This window comes from Aotus nancymaae, unplaced genomic scaffold, assembly GCF_030222135.1.
Source record: "Aotus nancymaae isolate 86718 unplaced genomic scaffold, 86718_ANA_hifiasm-v0.15.2.pri h1tg000016l, whole genome shotgun sequence".
Lineage (NCBI taxonomy): Eukaryota > Metazoa > Chordata > Mammalia > Primates > Aotidae > Aotus > Aotus nancymaae.
The window spans coordinates 12,686,506-12,710,863 of record NW_026988428.1 but is presented as its reverse complement, the minus strand read 5'-3'; the positions used below and the strand labels follow the sequence as shown (position 1 = coordinate 12,710,863).

Here is a 24,358-nt window from a genome sequence, read left to right as displayed (position 1 = left end):
AAAAAGGCTAAAAAGAAATCAAAATTAGTTTCTAAATGATGTCTCTCTTCACTTGTAAATATTTATGCTTCTGGAGTTACGCCTTAAAATATCACTAAGACATTTTGGGCACCAGGTTATTTATTCACTTTTTTTCTTAAATACATCCTTTTCTCCAATATAACCATATGATTTTTATTTTCATGGTAGGAAAATGTTTATTTTTTGGCTTGAATCTAGCACACCTCAGCAGATTCTGTAGTTGCCAATTAAAGCACATTGTTTAACAACTGTCCTGAATAATAAACCAATCTTCGTCTCTTTCTATCACACATTAAAGTGTATTTCTATTGGAATTCCTCTAATATATTCATCACCAAACTGTAAGCTGGGACTTCATTCAATTTATTTATACTTTATGTGTTATCATTGCTGAGGGCCCAGCTTAAAATCCAGGTAAAGAAATAAAAAGTGAGTTTCTTCCATAAGGAATATTGCAAAATAGATACCAAAGGCACAATTTTACTTCTCAATCTCTGCAATCTAGCTTGGTTTACAATTAAGGAGTGATTTTAATTGTCAAACTTTTAAATTTTATTAAAATGTTTGTAGTAATGCACCGAATGAATTCCAGACCTACATAAATACACTGGCAGCTGTTTGTAATTTGCATTTTCATCAGTTTTGAAAGAGCACAATGTACTTCCTGCATCGTATTTTCAGAATTTTTATTTTTATCATCTTTAGCTATCCAATATACAGCAGAGAGTACTTGAGTATCTCATTCTTTGAATTTTCATTTTTGATTGTAAATCAGATGATGTCTGGCACTTTTTTTTCTCATTTTTCTCTTCTCTCAACCTCCAGGTTACTTGCTCCCATTTCTTCTTAGCTTTAATAATAAAATATACAAAATATTTCAATTATTTTCTTGTTTAACGCACTGGTATTTTGTTCCTCTTTTGCTAACTAAATCTAAAGGAAAAGCAAAAGCTAATCTTATTGTTTTAATTTATACAATTTGAAGATGCTATTCAAATAGCCCACTTCTTTTCAATGCTTACTGTGTTTTTGCATTTGGATGGAGGGGTGGAAAAGGATGGAAGTGACACCATATATAAGGCTGTGCTATGGGACATGCAGAATGAACAGAACGAAGGTTCCATCATATGAAGACAAGCACCTCCACTCACACCAGCAATATCCCTATTACAAAGAACATGTGGCCTCAAGGGAAGCTTGCTGATGAGAATGACATCTCTAGTCGCCCTCAGTTTCTGCCCCTAATTCCCACAGACACGTGCATTTTCCTCTATTATTGCATTATCCCCACAGTATCCAACACATTTTCCCAAAAGGCTTCTCCTGTCCATTTACACTTCTATGGCCCTGGCTGCCAGCCCCCTAGAGGAACAGACTCATGGCAGCTTGTGTTTTCTGCCTCCTTTCCTCCAGCAGTCCATCTGTCCCCTGGGAAAGGTTGAAATTGCTGCTCTGTGACCTAGCAAGAATATGTGCAGGAAGAAACCCAAGGTAATCTCTCTCTTCCTATTCTGGTGATGACAGCAATTGGGAAGGATAACCATTTTGAGGTTATGCAGTTCCTAATCAAAAGAAAATAAGAAAACAAATGGTTTCATTATAAAATCTATTTAATTTCTGAAGTCCTCATTCTTCCTTTGCGTGTAAATTCAGTCCAATTCACTGATTTATTAGGCACCTCACTTTTAAATTTCAGTCACATTCAGATTTAAAATTCTTTCTCAGGGTTTTCTCTGTACTCCACCTCCCTGCTACTGATCCCAATTTCTGGAAGTGGAACAGGAGAGAATGGTGGTGGTTGTGAGAGAGCTAGTAAGAGAATATAATTTCAACAGTCTTGACATGGGTGGGCCCTGTGCTGAGCTCTTATTTTTCTTTAATGGTGGCCTAGATAGCCAGTCTAAGGTTTCTTGGAATTTAATGTGTATCCTAATCACCTGGGACTGTTGTTAGAATGCAAATTCTCATTCATCAGATCTGAGATGGAGATTCTACATTTCTAAAATGCTTCCAGGTGATGTCATTGCAGCTAGTCCTCAGATCATACTTTAATTAACAAAGTTTGGGTCAGTGGATGCTGGCTCAGTTTCTCCTTGACTCTCTGGCAGAAGCAATCTGTTGAGATTACAGCTAAATACCACCCCACCCCAATATGGCTCAACAAGAGCCTCTTTCTGGTGCTTATCCTTTTAATCCCAGCCAGAAGACTTCATTTCCCTCCCACAAACTCTCTCCTACTTGAGGCTCACAGGAAAGTGAGGTGACCTCCCATGCAAACTTGCACTTGAAAATCTCAAGAAGCTGTCTCCAGTCCTCTCCTATTAGACATGACTTGCCTTCCCCCTAGCCCAGATAACATTGCAAAATTTTTCCTCAAAGCTTTTCTCCCTCGATTGTATCTGGGAACTGCAATGCAGCCATACCTGGATGCATAGATTCACAGCTAGACATAGATGGTACATATATTATGTGCTGAAGTTACCCTTCCTTTCCCAAATAGCCTTCTGTAATTCTTGTTTAACTATCTGGAATGGGAGGGGAGAAGGCTACTGAAAGACAAGAGAAGTCATTAAGATGGGGATAAGGAAGGAGCACATCCTTTAATACTCCAAATATCACCTTGCCCATAAGAGGACCATGGGAGAAAAGGCTGTAGAGCTCAACAAGTTTCACTCAGGATATCCATCAACCCCTCACCTCTTTCCCCACCCCCCAAATTCAGTGCAATAACCTGTGAAAATTCACACAAAGTTAAGGGAAAGTAGAATCAATTAAATAGCACTGCAACAGAGTTCTCTTGCGCATTGTATGATTTGGGAAAGATGGGGGATACAAGGAAAACAGTTGTCCCAGTATATGAACATAGAACACAGATCCATGCCTTAAGTCACAGTTGGAGTCAGTAGGACTTCCCTAACTGGAACTTTTTTTGAAATGTTCAGTTGTCTGAGATGTAATTGAACGCATTATATCCAGTATGGATTTTCAAACCTACTGAACCAGCCCGGGACAGTCTGGAAGAAAACACCAAGCTGTTTAGCAAAAGAACAACTTGAGGTCAGGGTTACTACAAACCTCTACCCTGAGGAGGTTCCAAGGATCCCCAGTTTCCCAGAGGACAGGGTTCAACAAGGGGGAGACCACAGTCCCTCAGAAGCTACTGGCTGAGAAATTTCATCTTGGATGTCCTGTCAGCCTGCACCAGCCAATTTGTCTATGGTAGATATAGCAGAGCCTTAATGTCTTGTGTTAAGACACAGTTTAATGTATTTGCTTTGTAGCACAGTCAAAAATTCATCTAACATATTACATACTTGCTGCAATTACTGTTTGTTGCCCAGGAGAGAACTGTATAAAAACCTTTTCTGGTAACAACGTACAAATAGGCAAAGAGGAACACAGCAAAACAGTCGAATTAAATTACTAGTAGACATGATAACTACTAAACTCCAAGTAATTAAATGTGCATATATATCTTGACATTTTTATTTATCTTCATGTTTTCTAAAATATTCCTTGCACTTAAAAACTTATTCATTTTCAGAATTGCATAATACATTAAAACCACTTATAAATAGTTACCTAGATATATCTTCTCACGTTTTGAATAAGTTTTGGAAGAAGGAATTCGTTTTGGCCAGGCTGAACCATTATATGATGTTGATATATATTTGTCTGAGGGAAAAAAATCCAGGATTAAATATTTTAGAACTTTAAAATCATATTCCAGGGATGTTTCAAAGTTATAAACATCTCGGGGTGAAGCTATTCTCTAAGGAATTTATTTTACCATTTCAAAGCTAAGGCATCAGGGATACAAGTGAGTTTATTAAGACAATTTAAGTTATAAGTGAACATGGTTACAGATTATTAATTGGCTGTTCAGTGCTTCAAATAAAGATAAGATACAGGAGAGTATGATATCTAAACGTAATAAATATTTTCACTGCATGGCTTAATCATAGTTTTACATAAGTTCTGCTAGTGTCTGTTTGAGCTTTTATTTAAAAACTGTGAAACTTTGAAGGTACAGCCCAAGTCCTGTGTCCTTCCATGAAGTGACTTCCATGGTTGCACTAAGTAGCATGATGAAGTAGTGAACTCACTATCCCAGACAGCCAAAGCATTTATATCCTGACCTGGTCCTTCAATACTTATTTTTCCCTGACATAGCTACATTTCTAATACTATCTAACAATGTTATATTTGTGTTTTCAAATATTACTATGCAGCTGTATTCTCAAACATGATCCACAATACCAATAATTTGCTTTTCTCTTGTGTTGACATTTGCGCTAATGGTGCAAAAGCAATACAGAGTATAAACTCTGGCACCTTCATACAAATCTAGACATTGACAACTGTTCTAGTACTCATTGTATTCTTCACAGCCATCCACTTGCAGTTTAGCAATAATAGCAATAAATAAAATAATAATAATAAATAAAATTAAAATCCAGTTTCACCTAAGAATATCCTGATTTACATATACACATTCCTATATCATTCTAAAGAAAAGAGAAAAATAATTCAAATAATGCAAATGTCTATTTAAATTGTATAGGAAACACCTACTATGTACCCATAAACAAAATGTTTATATACACCTACTATGTACCCACAAACACAAAATGTTTATGGGTATATAGTAAGTGTATATAAACATTTTGTGTGGGTACATAGTAGGTGTATATAAACATTTTGTTTGTGGGTACATAGTAGGTGTATATATTTCTTAAATTATAAAAGAAACTAAGAAAAATATAGTCTTATGCTTCCAAAAGTACAAAATATTCAGAACTCCACTAATCAGACCATGAACAAGGAAAAATACAAACATGAAATCATACAGAATTGAGCAGCAGTTTGTTAAGTTGAAAGAAATGAAACTCAACTTCAAAAGAGCAAAATCCATCTGAGAAACAGGAAGAAAAAGAGATTTGGTTCTCTTCTCCCTGGTAGCCTTGTACTTCCAGACATATACTATGACTCTGCCTATTACATGATGAAATGACTTAGAAGCAATCTATACATGGTGAGAGGGATGAGAGGTTGTCAAAAATATGGCAGTTAATCCCCAAACTAACCCTTTCAGAAAATAATCATGAAGGCCTACAGAAATGGCAAGGCACTAGTCTGACGGTGATAACTGAACAATGTAGTTAATGGAACAAGAAAATGTCAGCCATTTAAAAACAATCCTCCAGAGTGACATGAAGCTGTCCAGGGGGAACAAAGTGCAGTGCTCTGATAAAAGAAGAAGAAAAACCCTCTAGGGAGGTGCAATGTGAAGTCATTGCACTCACAACGTGAGTTTTCTTCCACATCCCTTAAATCACGTGCAGGAGTGCACGTGGAAGAAATCTTCTCACTAGTTTCTATGGTGGTGATGGCCAGGAAAAAGAAGAGGGGAGTAGGTAGCAGTGAAGATTAGCCACGCCATCAGAAAATTCCATGGGAATGCCAACCACAGACAAAAGTAAACCACATCAAGAAAGGACCTCTCACCTGGACTGACGTTGGGTTTGGGTGCCTTGTTAACATGGACTTCATTGTAGGACCCCTGTGTGGGCCTGCTGCGGGGAGGTGCATTCAACGAGACACTCCTGACGGCATCTCTTTCAACGTGAACATAAGATGCGTTCTCAGTATTTCGATTTTTATTATTGCGATGGTAACTCATTTTATTTTGGGGACCTGGGGTCTGTACTGCTGTAACGAAAGGCAGAAGGGAGTGAGGAATAAAACACAGGCTGGTTTCACACCCATAAATAACATATTGCACTGTAAGTGCTTGATGGCATAATGGAAGCCAAAATAATGAAGTTTAGAGTTGAGTTGACACCTAAAGTAACATCTATGTCACATGACACTAATTTGTTTTTCAGGTAGAAGATATCTGACATTTACTCTCTTTTAAAATTACAATTTAGAAATATCAAATGTATGGACACTTTACCTCTCTGCATTCCAGAGCCAGGAAAGTTCTTTGGTTCGTCATAAATCCATTTTGTTTTTTTCACACCTTTAAAATGAGGGTTCCTTGGCTGGACATCATTCACTTAGAAAAGATACAAATTTTACAGTTTCTTTAAGAGATGCTTTTATCTTTGAAATTATTGTTGGTGATAATTACATATCTGTGCATTCACATGTCAAGCAAGAGTAAAAGATAAATGTACTACCCTAATACTTTACTTTTTAGAAAAAAAGGTGATTTATTTTTAAGTGCCAAAAAAATCTATCTTGGAAGTAGATTGATGAGATAACCTTCAATAAGTAGCTTTCCTCAAAGAAAAATACTTTTCTCCAAACGAATGTGTGGATTCTTTTAACGGAACATAAAATTGCATTCAAAATATAATTATAAATATTATTATAATGCTATTATTAAGTAGTTTTAGAATCATTATTTTCAACATGAATCTTTTTGTACTTTTTAGCCAAAACTACTACTTGTTAAGAAGTTGGATTAACGTAAAATACTTTCAGTGAATTTTACCTTTTTCTTTTAAGGACTTAAGTTGGGTGTACAGAGAGTTTGGTCAAGACTAAGTAATCAGAATTTGTAAGTTCTAAGAATATTAAATTTTCACTTTGTATTTGCATATTTTCACATCCAAAATTTTATATATATTCTCAATTTTTCAGGAATTTCTATGGTACATATCTCCAGAGGATTTTTAAACAATTTTGTAGAGGGGGCATTCTGTCGCTTCACTGTGCGGGGCTTCTGAAAAATCACAAGTGACCACTGCACAGAGAAACTGATCACCAAATGTACAGTGTAGATTATACTAGTTTTCTACAGTAGACTAATACATCTTTCTGTGCTCTCTCAGTTTAAGCTTTAAGCCCTCAATAAAGATCTGATTCACTGTCCCTTCCTCAAACATCATGGCACTGCCCTACTCCCAGGCTGCCAGTCCAATGATTTGGAATCCATATTTTTAACAAGAGCTACTAAACTGGGCTTCTTGGAGGCAAATCACAATTATTCCTATCAGTGTCAGGCTGCGATCCAAGAATATTTTAGGGGTTCAATACATAAAATAAGGAACAAAAGAAAGAAGGGAAGGGATCAAGAAGATTCACAAGTCTTCACTGTATCAAGAGAAGTAGTTCATTGAACTGAATGTCAAGGAGAAGCCAAACTAATAAAAAATAATCCAAAATGTCATAAAAAGCTGTCAATGCATTATTCCACTATGGGTGAAATTTAAAATGTTATGCTAGTGAATCTTCCAAAAAGGTAGTATATTATTAATTTTAAGACCCAAATTTAAACTAGTGGGAAAGCATATAATGCACTAGGACCTACATCACAGTTCATTGTCAGTTAATAGAGGATATTGTATCTTTAATTCTTAGTACTGAATAATTTTGAAACCTTTTTTTCCTTTCTTTTTAAAAATTCTGTTTCAAATAACCAATACAAATCCATGGCAAGAGAAATATACCTAAGGCCAAAAAGTGATAGAGCTAATGTCTTACTTGAAGAGGGATCCTCTCTGCACTTCATACTGATATTCTCAGTAGCATTTAATACATGCGTTGTAAGTACTGGTCGGGTAGTTAGGGAACGCTTTGGATGAGCACTGTCCTTGTTATCTTTTAAAGGAAATTAAGAAAATAAAACGTCAATATTAGTTTTAAAAAAAATTTCAGTTAGTATTTCACTATTCAAACATTACATGATGGGAACAGTTCTTTAAAATGATATATATGTTTATTAATTGTGAGGAAAGCATCATTAACATTCCCTAGTTGCCACATGGATTTCCAAAAGTCATCAGTAACAAAATAAAACTCTGAAAGTATAGCCATTGTTTTCAATATGTAAATAAAAAAATGTGGCAATATTTTTAATATCTCCATACAAAAGTTTTAAAAGGTTTTAAATTTTTATGTTGAATGGTCCCATTTAAGTTGGGGTTCTGAACATATTTAAAATGTAACAACTTTAACTTGTCATATGCTTTGAAGCAGAACTAACTTCTTGTTACATGCTTTGGAGCAGAACTCCTTGGTAGGGCTTTCCACAATGATGAAAATGTTCTAAATCTGTGCTGTTCAATATGGCAGCCATTAGCCTCCTGTGACTACTGAGTACATGGAATGTGGCTAGTGCCAATGAAAAACTGATTTTTTATTTGATTCAACTTTAACTTAAACAGTCATACATAGCCGGCAGCTACTGTATTAGTATAGCTTTAAGAGTTTCTTTGATGGATTGGGCAAAACCTTTCCATCTTTGAGTGATAAAATGAGAGAAAGATTTACAATTTTCTGCAGAAATAATTGGATCACTAGTTCCTTTTCTTATGCTTGAGAATATTTAATGGTAGAGATAGTAGATAAAATGGGTTTGCATTTTGATTGAGGGTATGTGAAGCTCCCTAATTACAGGACAGCTGTATTTTTAGTCTGTGACTGAGGGGCACTCAGCAGAGAGACACCACATGGTGGATTCTAAGCACAGTTAAAGGTAGTGTAAAACTATAGTGGATATATTTTATCATATGTCTTGATTATTCACAGACTAGGGTTAGCAACAAGTATAAAATATACAAGTCTTTTCAAGATTAAACTCTTTAAAATTTTCAAAATATTTTCTAAGAAAATTCATTTACACTGATATTATATATTAAAGGACTTGGTGTTACCATTTAAGAGAGCCAATAACTTTAGAACTAGCAATACTCCTAGAAATTATACAGTTCAACAGGCTATTTTTCAGATAAGGAAAAATTGTCATGGTCATACAATTATGGACAGAGCCAGGACTGGAACCTTAGAGCTCTTGATTCCTATTCAGTGTATATGTTGATTTATTACCATTCCTCTTATACTGGTTTTTATAACGAGCAACCTTATCTTTAACTCGTCTAGCCAAATTACAAATGAATCAAAATTATATAACTCATTACCTTTAGTATTTGAACATTTTGATATGGTGATTTCTTTGTCTTTCATGAAAGCTTCCTTTTTCTTCCTTCCAAGAAACATGATCCTCTGTGGAACGTAACAGCCACCTCCTATGACAAAACCTTTCTGTCAGTGGCAATGATGGCAGAAAGTGATACAAACTACCTTTCAATACAGGAATATTTTCTACAACACCCCTTTTGTCCACCTTTGTTTGGACACTTCTCTGTGATACCATACCTGTCTCCATACATTTATATGTTTAGATTAATATATGTGTATCAATATATATGTATATGAATACACAGTATGTAAACTTACATATAAATAATTGCAAGAAAATTCATAGAGTCAACAAAGTTTTCCTTAATTTATAATAATCTTTAGTCCCACCCTTTAGAGATACTCAAAGTAAATGTAATTTATCTTCCATATAAAATCTTCAGAACTCTTAAAGCAGTTTTCATGTTTCCCCAAGGTCTTCTATTTTCCAGGATAAATATTCATAGTTGCTTTAAATATTACATACAAAATTCCAAATTCCTTTACCGTACAAGTTACGTTTTCTTAGCATAAAATATTTATGCCGGAGGCGGTGGCTCACGCCAGTAATCCCAGCACTTTGGGAAGCCGAGGAGGGTGGATCATGAGGTCCAGAGATCGAGACCATCCTGGTCAACATGGTGAAACCCCGTCTCTACTAAAAATACAAAAAATTAGCTGGGCATGGTGGCGCGTGCCTGTAATCCCAGCTACTCAGGAGGCTGAGGCAGGAGAATTGCCTGAACCCATGAGGCGGAGGTTGCGGTGAGCCGAGATCGTGCCATTGCACTCCAGCCTGGGTAACAAGAGCGAAAGTCCGTCTCAAAAGGAAAAAAAAAAAAAAAAAAAGTGTGTGTATATATATATATGTGTGTGTGTGTATGTGTGTGTGTGTGTGTGTCAAATAACCTTATTTAAAAATGACACCCAAATGTGAACTAAGTTGTGGAGAAATCAGCGAAACTAGTAAAATAATATTTGCCATTCATGGAGTAATTTTCTAGGTATCAGACCCGCTACTGAGTACTTTAAATCTCATTTAATTATCTTTCCATACTACTTCTAATAATCCAATGTGAGTTTACCGTCTAGTGAAAACTCCTAAATTGTTGTGAAACATTTGGCCAAAAAACCCACTATATCTTCCCCTCACAAACTCCATCATGTTGGGTTTCCCCAACTCAAAGAAAAGCCACCATTTAATGTTGTGTAACTAAATGTAAGAAGGTATGCTTCTTATTGTTTGAGGTTACCCTGTAAGATACGGTTAATTGTTCCAACAAATTAACTTCCAATTAACTGTAAATTTTATAAATATGTCTACATTCACCCAGTCATTCAATGCATTTAAACATATCATCATTTATTCTACAAGTATTTACTGAGTACACATATTGTGCCAGGCATTCTACTACAGATATTTATCTATAGCGATTGATTATATACAGTTCCTGGCCTCAAGGAGCTTACACAAAACCAGTGATGAAAACGTTAAAAAAAAAAATTTGGTTTCTGCCATGACAAAAATGGCTTTTATCAGAATAACTTTCATCCCAAAATCAATTATGAAATGCCAAAACACACCGATTGGAAAACAACCCAACGCATGCTCGTGTCATCCCTGAGAGCAATGGAGGGACACAAAGTCAATTGTACGTTCACATTCACCCTGGTTTTCTTCCCTGACGGCGTTACACTCCACACTCACTACAGATTTCTCACTGAAAGCATGTCTAGTTCATCATGTAAGGAAATAACAAGCAGAAAGTGACACCAAGGAGGTAAAAAAGAGCCAAAAGTCTGGGACTGACTAATTGGCTTGAACTTGAGGGGGGAAATGAAAAAGGAAGAACAACAAAGAAGTTCCCCTGAAATAGGCATAAAACTAAAACTCCCTTTAGGTCATTACCCGACTCCCACATTTTTCATGCACACAATGGAACCCTAGGATTTCAGCAAAACAGCATCTGGGAGGTTAAAAACTGGTCAGAGATTTCAGCATCTACATACTGCTCGGGAGGTAAAATTTGGCACAGAAGCCTCACCAGAGTAGAGATATCTTGGTGAACACCCCATGTCTCAGTTGATAACCCAGTAAAGCAATGCTGTAGGGGTGAGGGTCATATCCTAGGAATGAGGACTATACCTTCAAAGAAATGAAAATTAATGTATCACCCCTAATAAAGCCCAAAACCAGTCCTTCACAGAATTAAGGTGGCCAGCTGATAGTCTAGCTGCCTGCCAGAAGAAAAGTTTCTTTCTTAAAAAACAACATCATTCATACACCATGTAATTTTTATCTATAATGTTCAGTAGCAAATAAAATATCAGAAGGACATAATAAGACAGAAGAAATGAGCAAAAACCTGAGGAAAATGAGAGATATCCCAGTGTTATCAAACAAGAAGTTGGAAAAAATAACAGGCACAATATCAAATTAGAGAACTGATAGAGAATTTAAGTAGAAAATCAATAAAAAGGTCAAACAAATTTAGAATTTAAAATATGGATTGAAGAGCAGAGAGGAAGAGAATTAGTGAACAGGACAGTAGGTTGGCAGAAAGTATCTAGATTTACCTAGAGAAATCAATAAGAAAAAAAAACACATTTAAGATGGACTAGAGACTTAAAAACGCACCAGACAAAAGAGAAAGTCAAAATGGCCAATGAGTTTATGAAAAGCTGCTCAACATTATGAGTCATCAGGGAAATACAAATTAAAACTACAAAGATGTGCCACTAGCCCCCCACCAGAAAGGCTAAAGTTAAAGGACTGAAAATTCTCATTGTGGGTTAGGATACAGAGCAAGCTTATCTCAAAGAAAAGGAGTGCTTATGGCCTTTAGAAGACATGTGCAAGAAGGAATGTTAACAATAGTCCCACACTGGAAATATTGTTCATCATAATCTCAGTATCGATACTCATGGTGCTTTCGTGTGTTGTTTTTTGTTTGTTTATTTGTTTACAAACATATAAAGAGTGGTGAAAAGTTTGAGTTGTTAGACCCACACATTTCTAGCTGAGGTCTAACAATGCTCATTTCAGTTCATACAGAGATGACCAGAGAATGGCTGGAGACAGGAGGGGGCAGCACAGCACAGTGCAAGAAGCTCTGACTCTGGGGAGAGGTGGAAGGGATCTGAATCCAAGATCTGAGGCTTGTCGGTGGGGGAACCTCAGGAGAGTCACTTAACACTTCTAAACTTTGTTTTCTCTTTTGTAATATAAAGAAAACAGAATATACCAGGATGAGTAATTTCTACGATTTAAGATTATAATCTCTGTGAGATGTATGTATATGTGTGTGTGTACGTATTTCCCCAAGGAGCAATGATTCAGTGTTTGCTAATTCAGGGTTCATGTCAGCTTTATGGAACGTAGCTACCAGGAATAACAAGAATCAATCGTGTGTGGGTTTGTGTGTGTATCAACTGTGTGTATATGTATAGACTATATACAGAGAAGAAATGCCCATGTTTTCATATATACATACATATATATAGCATACATCTTATATATAGATATGTGTGTATATATGTGGTATATATCTATCTGTCTGTAGATACTTACAGCAATATAAAAAGGCTACTGCTACAATCAACAGCATGGATCAGTCTCATAAAAAGAGCATTAAGTAAAAGAATCCAAACTAAAAGAGTTCAAACTGCATATTTCCAGTTATATAAATGCCAAAAAATGCAAAATTAGCCTATAGTAAGAGTGAGCAGAGTAGTGGTTACCATTGGGAGAAGACTACTGACTTGGAGGGAAGGAGCCATCTGGAGTACCATAAATGTGGTTATATTGATACACACACACGTAAAATTTTAACAAGCTATTCACTCCAGATCTGTGAACTTTCTTAAAGTGTATAACACATTAAAATAATACTAAGATAAGACAATACCTCAAGTATTTCTCTTGAAATTGAACACTAACTCATTAATTATAATTTCAATTTTTGATCACCTTCATTTCAAAGATGTCTTATGAATACAGGGGTCTGAATATGTTTAGATATATCTATCATATACATATACCCAGAAGATTCTTTTATCTAGCGACACAGAGAACATTATGATGCCTGGAAAATCAGTAAGCCTAACTATGCCAGAATCTAGAATGCCAGATGATGGAATTCTTGTAACATCCTTTTGGTATGGTTGTTCAACCAGTTTATGATAGTAATTTATAACAATATTACAGTAATAAACTGGTTGAACAACCACACCAAAAGGATGGTAGATAGACTAATGACTGTATAATGACATTCTCACATTTTCTAACACCCAACAAAGTAGGGAATATATTACTAATGTCACAATGTGAAGGAAAGTTTACTTTTATATGAAGTCATTAGTTTATCAATAGTTGAAAATAACTTTTGATTAACCAGAAGGCAATTTTGGATTTAATAATATTTCAACAAAATGTCCAATTAGAATTGCTCAGGTTAAGTGGATCCCACTTATACAGGTTATATAGACAGTGGGAACTCCGATGGGAGAAACTAGCAGTGTTTCTAATTTGCAGCTAAACTGATTACTTCAAGGCAACTAAACAATGCCAGCTAGACTAAAATGCTGCAGATATAAGAAGAAAGAATCAAATTACTTTAGCACTAGAAAAAAAAGAAAAAAGCATACACAGAAGAAAATGGCTGACACCAGGACAGCAGAAAGTATCACCAATATGCCTAAGATATACTGGTACTTACTGATACCTGCTCTCAACTCCCTTCCTGATCTTCATGCACATTGTTCCCACCAGCCACACCTTTCAATCTCCCCACAAACTCTCTCTATATTTTTAAAACAAATGCCTGGAATTTTCAGTCAAAGGATTGATTTTCCAACATGTTTATGCTAAAAAGCAGTTCCAAAATATTTAAGCTATAATACACAGTTAGAATGTGATGTGGTGGCACACATGATATATATTTGAATACAGCTGCTTTAAAGCAGACTTGCTCAAATGACTTATTAATTGCCTCTTTCATTTACAGCTCTGTTACAGTATATTACAGCACATACATGACACCTAAATTCATTACAGTCTGGAGTCGAGCCTACACACACACACACACACATACACACACAGGCACACACACATCAGGTTTCTCATTAAAATATGGAAAATGGAATGTCTTGCACACTGAACACAAATTCACGCAAGGTATTTGGTAGACATTTTAGTCTCTGAAAGCATCTGATTTTGTAATGTACCTCCAACTCCCTGTGTTAACCATGACATGGTCAAAAAAAGAAAAATTAGTTGTAAAAGATAATATTCAGACATTTATTATGTGGTGATAGATTCAGTCAATCAGTAATAAATTAACTCACCTCCATTTTCAGAAGCAGCAATGTCAGTCCCTGGTTTCCTATGCAATGATGCTTTTATTTCACCTTGTCTTTCATATTGGCTAAATTTTGTCGGAACTGTAAGACTATCTCCTAGAAATAAGAAGAAGAAAAAGTCACTCCAGAAATTATTAGATGCTTAAATAAGAAATTTATGGTAGAATTCATGATGAAAGTAAAAAAGCTTTCAAGTTAATGCGAGTGTTGTTTGAACAGTGATCTAATAAACAATAAATTAATAAATATATGAGTTTTAAATTCTGTAATTGTCAACCAAGAAGTGAGTATATTCTCCTATTTGGATTATTTATTCAATGGCAATTAAAAAATTTAAGCTATCTAACACTATTGTATATATTTAGTCAACACTAAACATATGGATATCTTTCTCATATACTGAATTTCGTAATATTGCTTTTGACTTTATCTGTTCACCATGAACAATCAGATAAAATGTATTAACACTACAAAATGCTAATTACACTGATAAATAATACTCTCGGCTTTCCTCATGCACTTCTAGATAATTTTATTCTAAAATAAACAGAAGCAGAATAAAAGAGACATGACAACCTAATGCAATGTGTGATTATGGATTGAATCCTAGACCAGGGGAAAACATTAATTTTACTATAAAGAACATTAATGGTATAATTGGTAAAATTTATGGGAAAAGAAGGTTGTGAATGATATTGTTATCAGTGGTAATTTTCTGATTTTTATATTTATACTACAGTTATGTAAAAGCAAAGCGATATCATTTCTATAACTTATTCTCTTAAACAGCTCAGAAAATTATAATTGTATATTTAGAGAGAGTGAAAATTCAAATATGGTAAAATGCTAACATTTGAAGGAAATCTAGGTGAAGGGTATATAGGAATTAACTGAAGCTATTTAAAAATAAAAGCCTTGAAAGCATAATACAAAGCAAAAGTACATACAATAGTGTTCATAATATGCCATCTTTTTTTTTTTTTTTTTTTTTGAGACAGAGTTTCGCTCTTGTTACCCAAGCTGGAGTGCAATGGCGGGATCTCGGCTCACCGCAACCTCCGCCTCCTGGGTTCAGGCAATTCTCCTGCCTCAGCCTCCTGAGTAGCTGGGACTACAGGCACGCGCCACTATGCCCAGCTAATTTTTTGTATTTTTAGTAGAGACGGGGTTTCACCATGTTGACCAGGATGGTCTTGATCTGTTGACCAGGATGGTCTTGATCTCTTGACCTCGTGGTCCACCCGCCTCGGCCTCCCAAAGTGCTGGGATTACAGGCTTGAGCCACTGCGCCCGGTCAATATGCAATCTTTAATGTTCATTGTTAACTTATTTTTTTCTTTTGATTTTATTTCCTTCTGTTTTTTCTCCTCTGAGTAGTGCAGCCTTGCAATCTGTCCTTCCCTATATGACTCCCAAGTCTTGCAGACTCTTCTCCATCTGATGGTGTGTTGCTGCCACCTACCGCCACACGTTTGAATAGTTCGCTACAAACAGACTTGCACAGCATCTTGTGGATGTTCATCCACAATAAATCAGATTCTCCAAAAGTAAGCGCCATAAAACACAGAGACGTTGATTTGTCCACCAGCACGGACCCTGAAATAGCCTTGTCCACAGAAGACTCTCATTCAATGACCAAATAATCTTTGTCCTGCCGCTAGCGTCATTCTGTGATCTCTTCTTCTTGGGCTAGGCTTACTTTTCTATTCAGAAAGAAAAAACCTACACCTCTTTCACAGGGGTGATTTATCTCAAAGGCAAATAAAATGGTAAAAGCAAATTATTTACAGGATTACCCCATGGAGTGTGTAGTGTCATTGTGTGTTATGAAGTCTATTCATTCTGTCATTTCTCTAGGATAACATAACCCCATTAATAGCAGCTTTGGGTCATCCAATACAAACACTTTTTTCTAGCTCTCAATTACAATGTATTATTTATCACTTTATTCTTCTGTACATCATACTAAATAATTCAGTCTATCACACCAAGTATCTCTTATATATCACTATGAATGCTACCTTTTCATTTCTTACCGTTTTGCAATTCACTGCCACTTTCCAACGTCTTTTCTGACTCTTTCTCTGATATACGGGCCACACTTTTCGAGGATGAAATACCTGGAGGAGTATGAAATCTGTAGTATTCTCCTAATCGACCATAAGAAAAGTAATAGTTAGTATATTGATCACATCAAGTATTATAAAATACAAAAAATGTTTGATTTCTTACCAGATTTATGACACATCTCCACAATTGCTCTTTTTTCTTCAATTTCTTCAGGAGTCATTGTCCATAAACTAGAAGCATCTATAGGATACATTTTTTTAATTAAATTTTCCCAAAGCCAAATAATCTGAAAATTTATAAACTAGAAAGAAAAACCCCAAATACTGTTTTCATGGATAGATTATGTTTTTATATGTTTAAAGTCAATAATTTTACATACTAGTAATAGTTTCAAGTTGCTACATTTTAAGTATTAAAGAGGATCAGTCAAGAGAAAAGAAAGGACTATGTCATATGTACTTTGAAATGAGATGCTAAATGTATAGACTCAATGTTGAGATGGTGTATGTTTATTTGGAGGTTGATGTAGGCATGAGAGACATGGAGCTGCAGCACACAGAAACAGTAATAAGTAGCTCTGTGTATTCCTAAGCACAGAAACTATGGTGACCTGTGACCCACAGAAGGACACATTCCCGCACAAAGACAGAGTGAGAGTTTATTTTTCTTCATGTTTATCTTGTATATACATACCTTCTGGCACCACTGTGCTGGGTGGACATGGGAGGCAGAGGATGAACAAAACTGCAAAAACCTGGATTCTAAACTTGTTCATACTCTTGTGAGGATGACCTAGAATAATGCAGATGACAGTGCTTTATAGATTATTAACTATTACATAGACCTCTGTAACTCAAGGATTAAATGTGAAGCTAATATATTATTAATACATATGTATATAAATAGAAACATGTGCATCAATGTGTTTTAGAAACAATTTATATAAAAAATGGAACTTATTAGTATCTATATATACTAATATATACATCTGTATATATTTAAGCATCAGATATGTCTCCCAACCATCACACAACAAAAATTTCCAATCCAAATGATCATAAATATGTTAGACATAGAACAAATTAGAACATAACGAATTAAATTTGTTTAATACAATTCAAGTAATGTTCTCAGCAAAATCTGCCTTATATATTTCATCATAAACCTCTATAGTTAAACATATATGTAGAAAATGTCGTGAGGTTTCTGAATGCGCATTATAAACCTGAGAAAAGGTCTACTAACCATTTTGTTTATCTATTTCCTCTTCTTCCTCAAAATTGGTTTTTAAAACTAAAGGACCGTGGATGGGTCGTGATATATTGTCCTGAGGTTTCAAAGGTTTCTGATTCTGGGTCTGGAGTGGAATTCCTTCCAGACTTTCTTTCTGTAGTGTCATATCTGCAGAGAAAATGCAACATTTTAGTCCATTAAAGATAAATGTGATGATAAGTATATTCAATAATCAATCATTGCCCTCCTAATTAACTATATATTATTTTACAACATGTATAATAATAATGCATTAATAGATTGTGTTTCTACGTATTAGCAATGAACAAACTGAAAATGAAAAGAAAAATAATCCCACTTACAATAGCATCAAAGAGAAAAAATATTTAGGAATTAATTTTAAGATGTGCAAAATTTATATTCTGAAAAGATTGTTGAAAGAAGAAAAAAATGTTGTTGAAGGAAGTTCCAGAAATGTTGAAATGGAAAAATATCCTTGTGTATGGATTGATTTGTTGTTGGTATGGCAATATTTTCCAAATTAATCTATGGGTTCAATACAACCCTTATCAAAATCCCAACAGACTTCTTTGCAAAAATTGACAAGCTGATTCTAAAATTTATATGGACATTACTACAAAACTAAAGTAATCAAGACTATCCGAACTAGCATAAAAACAAAAATAGATCTATGTATCATTGGAATAGGATTGCAAGACCAGCAATAAACCTTTATATGAATCAATTTATGCTCAATTGGTTTTCATCAAGGGTACATAGACCATTCAATGGAGAAAGAATAGTATTTTCAACAAATGGTGCTGGGACAGCTAGATAGCCACATGCAAAGTAATTAAGTTGCACAACTTCATCACATTATAAACAAAAATTAATGCAAAGTAGATCTAAGAACAAAATCCAGGAGCTGAAGCTATAAAACTCTTGGAAGAATCCTTAGGTTATACAAAGTTTTCTTAGATATGACATCAAAAGGATAAGCAATCATTGAAAAATAGCCAGCCCCCTGGCACATGGAGATGAGCCACGATAGCACCTGTCAACAAGGCCTAGATTTTGCTGAAAAGCAGAAAAGCAGTTCCCAGCCCTCTCAGCCAGAGAGTGAAGAGACACTCAGAACCCCAAGGTGATGCAGAAAGAATGAGTAAGATCCAGCCTGGGCAACATGGCAAAACCCTATCTCTACAAAAAATACAAAAGTTAGTCAGGTGTGATGGTGCACACCTGTAGTCCCAACCACTCAGAAGGCTGAGGTGGAAGCATCACTTGAACCCCAGAGGTTGAAGCTGCACTTAGCCAAGATCATCCCACTGCACTCTAGCCTGAGCAACAGAGCAAGACTCTGTTTCAAAACAAAACCAAAACCAAATGAGATATCACTTCATACTACAGTGATTGCAATTATTACTTTTTTTTTATTAAAAAGACAATAACAAGTGTTGACAAGGATGTGAAGAAACTGGAATCTTCATACATTGCAGTTGGGAATGTAAAATGTTGCAACTACTTTAGAAAACAATTTGACAGTTCCTCAAAAGGCTGAACATGGAGTCATCATAAGTCCCATCTATTCCATTTCAGCTACATACAAAGGGGTGTAAAAATATATGTCCATATTGTACAAATGTTCATTTGTACACAAATGTTTATATCAACGTTATTTATAACAGTCAAAAAGTGGAAACAACCTAAATTTCCATTCTCTGATAAATGGATAGATAAAATGTGGCATATTCATACAATGGAGTGCTATTAGGCTATAAAAAGGAATAAAGTACTGCTGCATGTGAGAGCATGGATGAATTTTGAAAACACACTAAGTGAAAGAAGTAATTCACAAAACAATAATGTATGATTCCATTTATATAACATAACAAAAGTCTATTTGTAGAAACAAGAAGGAAATTAGTGACCGTGTAGGTTTCAGGAGTTGGGAAGAAATGAGGAGTAACTCTTAACGGGTGTGGATTTCTTTTTTGGAGTGATCCAATGTTCCAAAATGGAATATTGTTCTTTGATCCATTTTGAGTTAATTTTTGTAATGTGATGCAGTTGTGCTACTTAATTACTTTGCATGTAGCTATCTAGTTGTCTTCGCACCATTTGTTGAAAATACCATTATTTTCCCCATTGAATGGCCTATGTACTCCTGTTGGAAATCAATTGAACATAAACTGATTCATATAAAAGTTTATTTCTTGTCTTATAATCCTGTCCCAATGGCATATAGATCCATTTTTATGCCAGTGAAAATAGTCCTGATTACTTCAGTTTTGTGGTAACTTGTAGATTTTGAAATCAGGAAGTGTAAGTCCTCCAAATTTGGTTTCCATTTTCATCATTTTTTTCATTATTCTGGACCCCTTAAATTTCCATATAAATTTTAGAATCAGCTTCTCAGTTTCTGAAAATAAGTCCATTGGGATTTTGATAAGGTCTGCATTGAACCTATGGATCAATTTGGAGAACACTGGCATATCGACTACAAAGTCAATCTAAGAACAAGCATAGCTCCATTTTTCAAGGTTTTCTTTAATTTCTTTCAACAATCTTTTGTAGTTTTCAGAATATGAACTTTGCACATCTTATGTTAAGTTAATTTATCAGTATTTTTTCCTTTTCGAAGCTATTATAAGTGGGATTTTTTCATTTTATTTTCAGTTTGTCCATTGCTACTGTAAAGAGACACAATCCATTATTGTATATTATTATTGCACCCTGCAAAGTTGCTAAACTTATTTTTAATAATTTTTAGATTTGCAGAATTTTTAAATAAAAGATCATGCTGTATCCAAATAGAGACAATGTTGCATCTTTCTTTCCAATCCGGAAGCCTTTTTACTGATTATATTGCAACAATTCCCTGTCTTGACTATAGATGATAATGATGAGCATCCTTGTCTTTTTCCCGATCTTAGGGGTAAGCTTTCAGTATTTCAGCAAGTATGATGTCAGCTGTGGATTTTAAGTTTTTTTCTGTTTCTAGTTTGTGGAATATTTTGTGTAATGTATGTGTGTCAACTTTTATCAACTGCTTTTTATTCATCTGTTAAGATGATCGTGTGTCTTTTACTCTTTATTATATTATCATGGTTTATTATTATTATTATTATTATTATTATGGAAATTTATTTTGGGAAGTTAAATCAACCTTGTTTCTGGATTAATCTCACTTGGTTATGGAATATAATCCCATTTTAAAGCTGTCAGATTTAGTGTAATTGAATTTTGTTGAGTATTTTTCAGTGACTGTATTCATAGAAAAAGCTGGGTCTGTAGTTTTCTTGTAATGTCTACGAACATCTCATAGACATGAGTTGGAAAGCATTCCTTCATCTTTTGCATTTTTGAAAGAATTTGTGACAAATTGGTACTAATTCTTCTTTAAATTTTTGTTATAATTCAATATTGAAGCCATCTGAGCCCGATTTTAATTGTGGCAATGTTTTTAAATACTTAATCAATCTCTTTATTCCTATAGAGGTATTCAAATGTTTTCTTTTTTTCTAGAGTCAGTGTTGGTAGTTTGTGTCTTCTAGAAAGGTTTCTATTTTATCTAAGTTATCTAATTTGTTGAAATATAGTTGTCCACAGTATTGCCTTTTAATTCTTTTTATTTTCATAGTATTAGGAGTGATGTCTCATCTTTCATTCCTGATTTTAGTCATTTCAGCCTATCTCTTCTTTTCTTGGTCAGTCAAGTTAAAGATTTTTAATTTTCCTGATTTTATCAAAGAACCAACTTTTGCTTTCCCTGACTTTCTCTATTGGTTTTCTTTATTTATATTCTCTAGTTCATTAATTTCTGCTTTAGTTTTTATTATATGCTTCATTCTATTTGCTTTGGGTTTAATTTGCTCTTCTTTTCCAGTGTCTTAAGGTATAAGGCTACGTTATCGATTTGAGATTTTTTTTAAATATGTAGGAATTTACAACTTGTAAATATTCTCCTAAGCACTGCTTTACTTACATGTCATGAGTTTTGGTATGCTTTGTTTTACTTTTATTAAACACAAAGTATTGACTAATTGCCCTTGTAATTTTCTTGTGATCTCTTGGTTATTTACATGTGTATTATTTAATTTCCACATATTGATGATTTTCGCAATTTTTTTCTCTCTACATTTGAAACCATTATATTCAGAAAACATACACTGCACAATTTCCATCATTTTAAATTTATCTGGGTTTGTCTTATCACCTAGACTGTGATCTATACTGGAAAATATTTCTTGTGCACTAGAGAAAAACGTCTATTTCACAACTGTTAAATGGAATGTTTTGCTGAAGTATCTTAGGTCTAGTTCCTTTACAGTTGTCCAAATCTTTTATTTTCTTGTTTACAATTGTTTGCATGGTATATATTTTCTATTCTTTTAGTTTCAGCTAATAGTTTCTGTTGAATTTAAAAGAGTGTTTTCTGTAGACAGCATGTGGTTTTATCTTTATTTTTATTCTCACAATCTCTGCCTTTTGATTACATTTTTTAATCCATTCACAATTAATGTTATTGATATAGTTGGATTCAGGTACACGATTTTACTTTGTTTTCTATATGTCTAATGTCTTTGTTGTTCTGCTGTTTCTCTTTCTTTTACACTGATGAATATTTTCTAGAATAATATTTAATTCCTTTAATCATTCCTCATTTTTCATAGTATTTTTTCATTTGCTCTATGGCTTACTAAATATTTCTGAACATCAAAATCTATTTCATATTTATACTAATTGAATTCCAGTGATATATAAGAGGTTTCTCCTATATAGGTCTATTCCCTCTTCCTCCTTTCTGTGCTATTATTGTTACATACGTCACATTTCTATGCATGACAAACCCAATAACACATTGTTATATTTATTACTTAAGATAATTGTATGTCTTTAAGGAGATAAGAGAGGAAAAAAGATCAAGTATGTTTTTATAGTTTGTTCTATAAACAGAGACTAATCATATTTCTATTTATAATTTCTAATTCTCTTCATCTGTTCCTATGGATTTGTGTTACTATCTGGTGCCATTTCTTTGCCATCATACAGTTTTGCTTCCATCGGCCTCCTTTGTGTGGCTATTGTTGAATATAGTACATTTCTTAATATTACTGGCTTAAAAAATATAATTTTATAGATTGTTTTACAAAATTTTAAAACAGATTATAGAAGGAAGAGAAATATGCACTTATGATGGTTTTATAGTTACACAACTACCTTGATCAGCATACTTTGTTTCTTCATGTGGATTTGAAATACTGACTCAGGTCACTTGCTTTCCACCTGAAAATTTTCCTTTAGTATTTAAGGTATGCATACTGGCAACAACAAATTCTCTGTTTTTGTTTTCTGGAAATGTTTTCATTTTGCCTTTAATTTTGAAATACAGCATTTAAAACTGGTTTTCTGGACAAAGATTCTTGGTTGACCCTGTTTTTTCTTTCAGCCTACAGTGAAAACTGCCTATATTGTTTCTGACGATAAGGTAGCTGTTAATCATACTGTGGTTCTATTATATGTAACAAAACATTTTTATCTTGTTGTTTTCCAGAATTTGCCTTTATCACCGGTATTTATCATTTTTAACATGATGTGTCTGGATGCAGATATATTTGTGTATATCCAACTTAGAGTTTGTTGAGCTTCTTGTATATGCAGATTAACTTTTAACCAAATTTGAGGAATTTCAGCCATTAGTTTTTCCTTCCTTACATTTTGGTAAAATGCCTCATATTTCTCTTAGGCTCTGTTCATCTTTCTTTCTTTTTTTCTTGGTTTTTCGGATTGCATAATTTCTGTTGATTTATATTCAAATTTACTGGTTCTTTCTCTTGCAGTTCTCAAATCTACCCTTGAGCCCTTATACTATATTTTTCCATTTCAGTTATTGTGTGCTCAACTCCAAAATTTCAGTTCGTTAGGGTTTTTTCATGGTTTTTACCCATTGATAGTCTCTACTTGTTAAAATGTTCAATGAGCATTGTCTGCTCATGAACGCTTTTCAAAGAAGACATATACACAGGCAACAAGCATATGAAAACATGCTCAACATCACTAATCATTGGAGAAATGCAACGCAAAGCCACAATGAGATACTATCTCACACTAATCAGAATGGCTATTATTAAAAACCAAAAAATAACAGATGCTGGCAAGGCTGCAGAAAAAAGGCAATGTTTATACACTACTGGTCAGAATGTAAATCAGTTCAGCCATTGTGGAGAGCAGTTTGGCAATTTCTCGAAAAACTTAAAACAGAAATACAATTTGACCCAGCAATTCCATTATTGGGTATATACAGACTACTGTGAAGACACATGCATGCGTATGTTCATCAAAGCGCTATTCACAATAGTAAAGACACAGAGTCAACCTAAAGGCCCATCGATGGTAGGCCGGATAAAGAAAATGAGGCATATATCCACTATGAAATACTACACAACCATAAAAAAGAATGAGATCATGTCCTTGGCAGCAACACGAATGGAGCTGGAGGCCATTTTCCTAAGGGAACTGACACAGGAATCGAAAACCAACATTGCACCTTCTCACTTACAAGTAGGAGCTAAACATTGAGTACACATGGACACAAAGAAGGGAAGAACGGCCACTGGAGCCTACTCAAGTGCGGAAGATGAGAGGAGGGTAAAGATTGAAAACTACCTATCAAGTACTATGCTTATGACCTAGGTGACAA

General features: G+C 34.5%; 1 protein-coding gene across 1 annotated transcript in view; it reads right to left on the bottom strand.

Annotated features, from left to right (window-relative positions):
* Positions 1 to 690: 690 nt before the first annotated feature.
* LOC135275256 (uncharacterized) overlaps positions 691 to 24,358 on the bottom strand; it is a 95,078-nt gene continuing 71,410 nt past the window's right edge. Inside the window, 10 exon segments of the mRNA XM_064376700.1 lie at positions 691 to 871; positions 3,604 to 3,696; positions 5,530 to 5,733; positions 5,981 to 6,082; positions 7,516 to 7,632; positions 8,952 to 9,059; positions 14,338 to 14,448; positions 16,389 to 16,502; positions 16,585 to 16,662; positions 17,668 to 17,823. Of these exon segments, the coding sequence (XP_064232770.1) occupies positions 723 to 871; positions 3,604 to 3,696; positions 5,530 to 5,733; positions 5,981 to 6,082; positions 7,516 to 7,632; positions 8,952 to 9,059; positions 14,338 to 14,448; positions 16,389 to 16,502; positions 16,585 to 16,662; positions 17,668 to 17,823 (1,232 nt within the window). The 3' untranslated portion in view covers positions 691 to 722.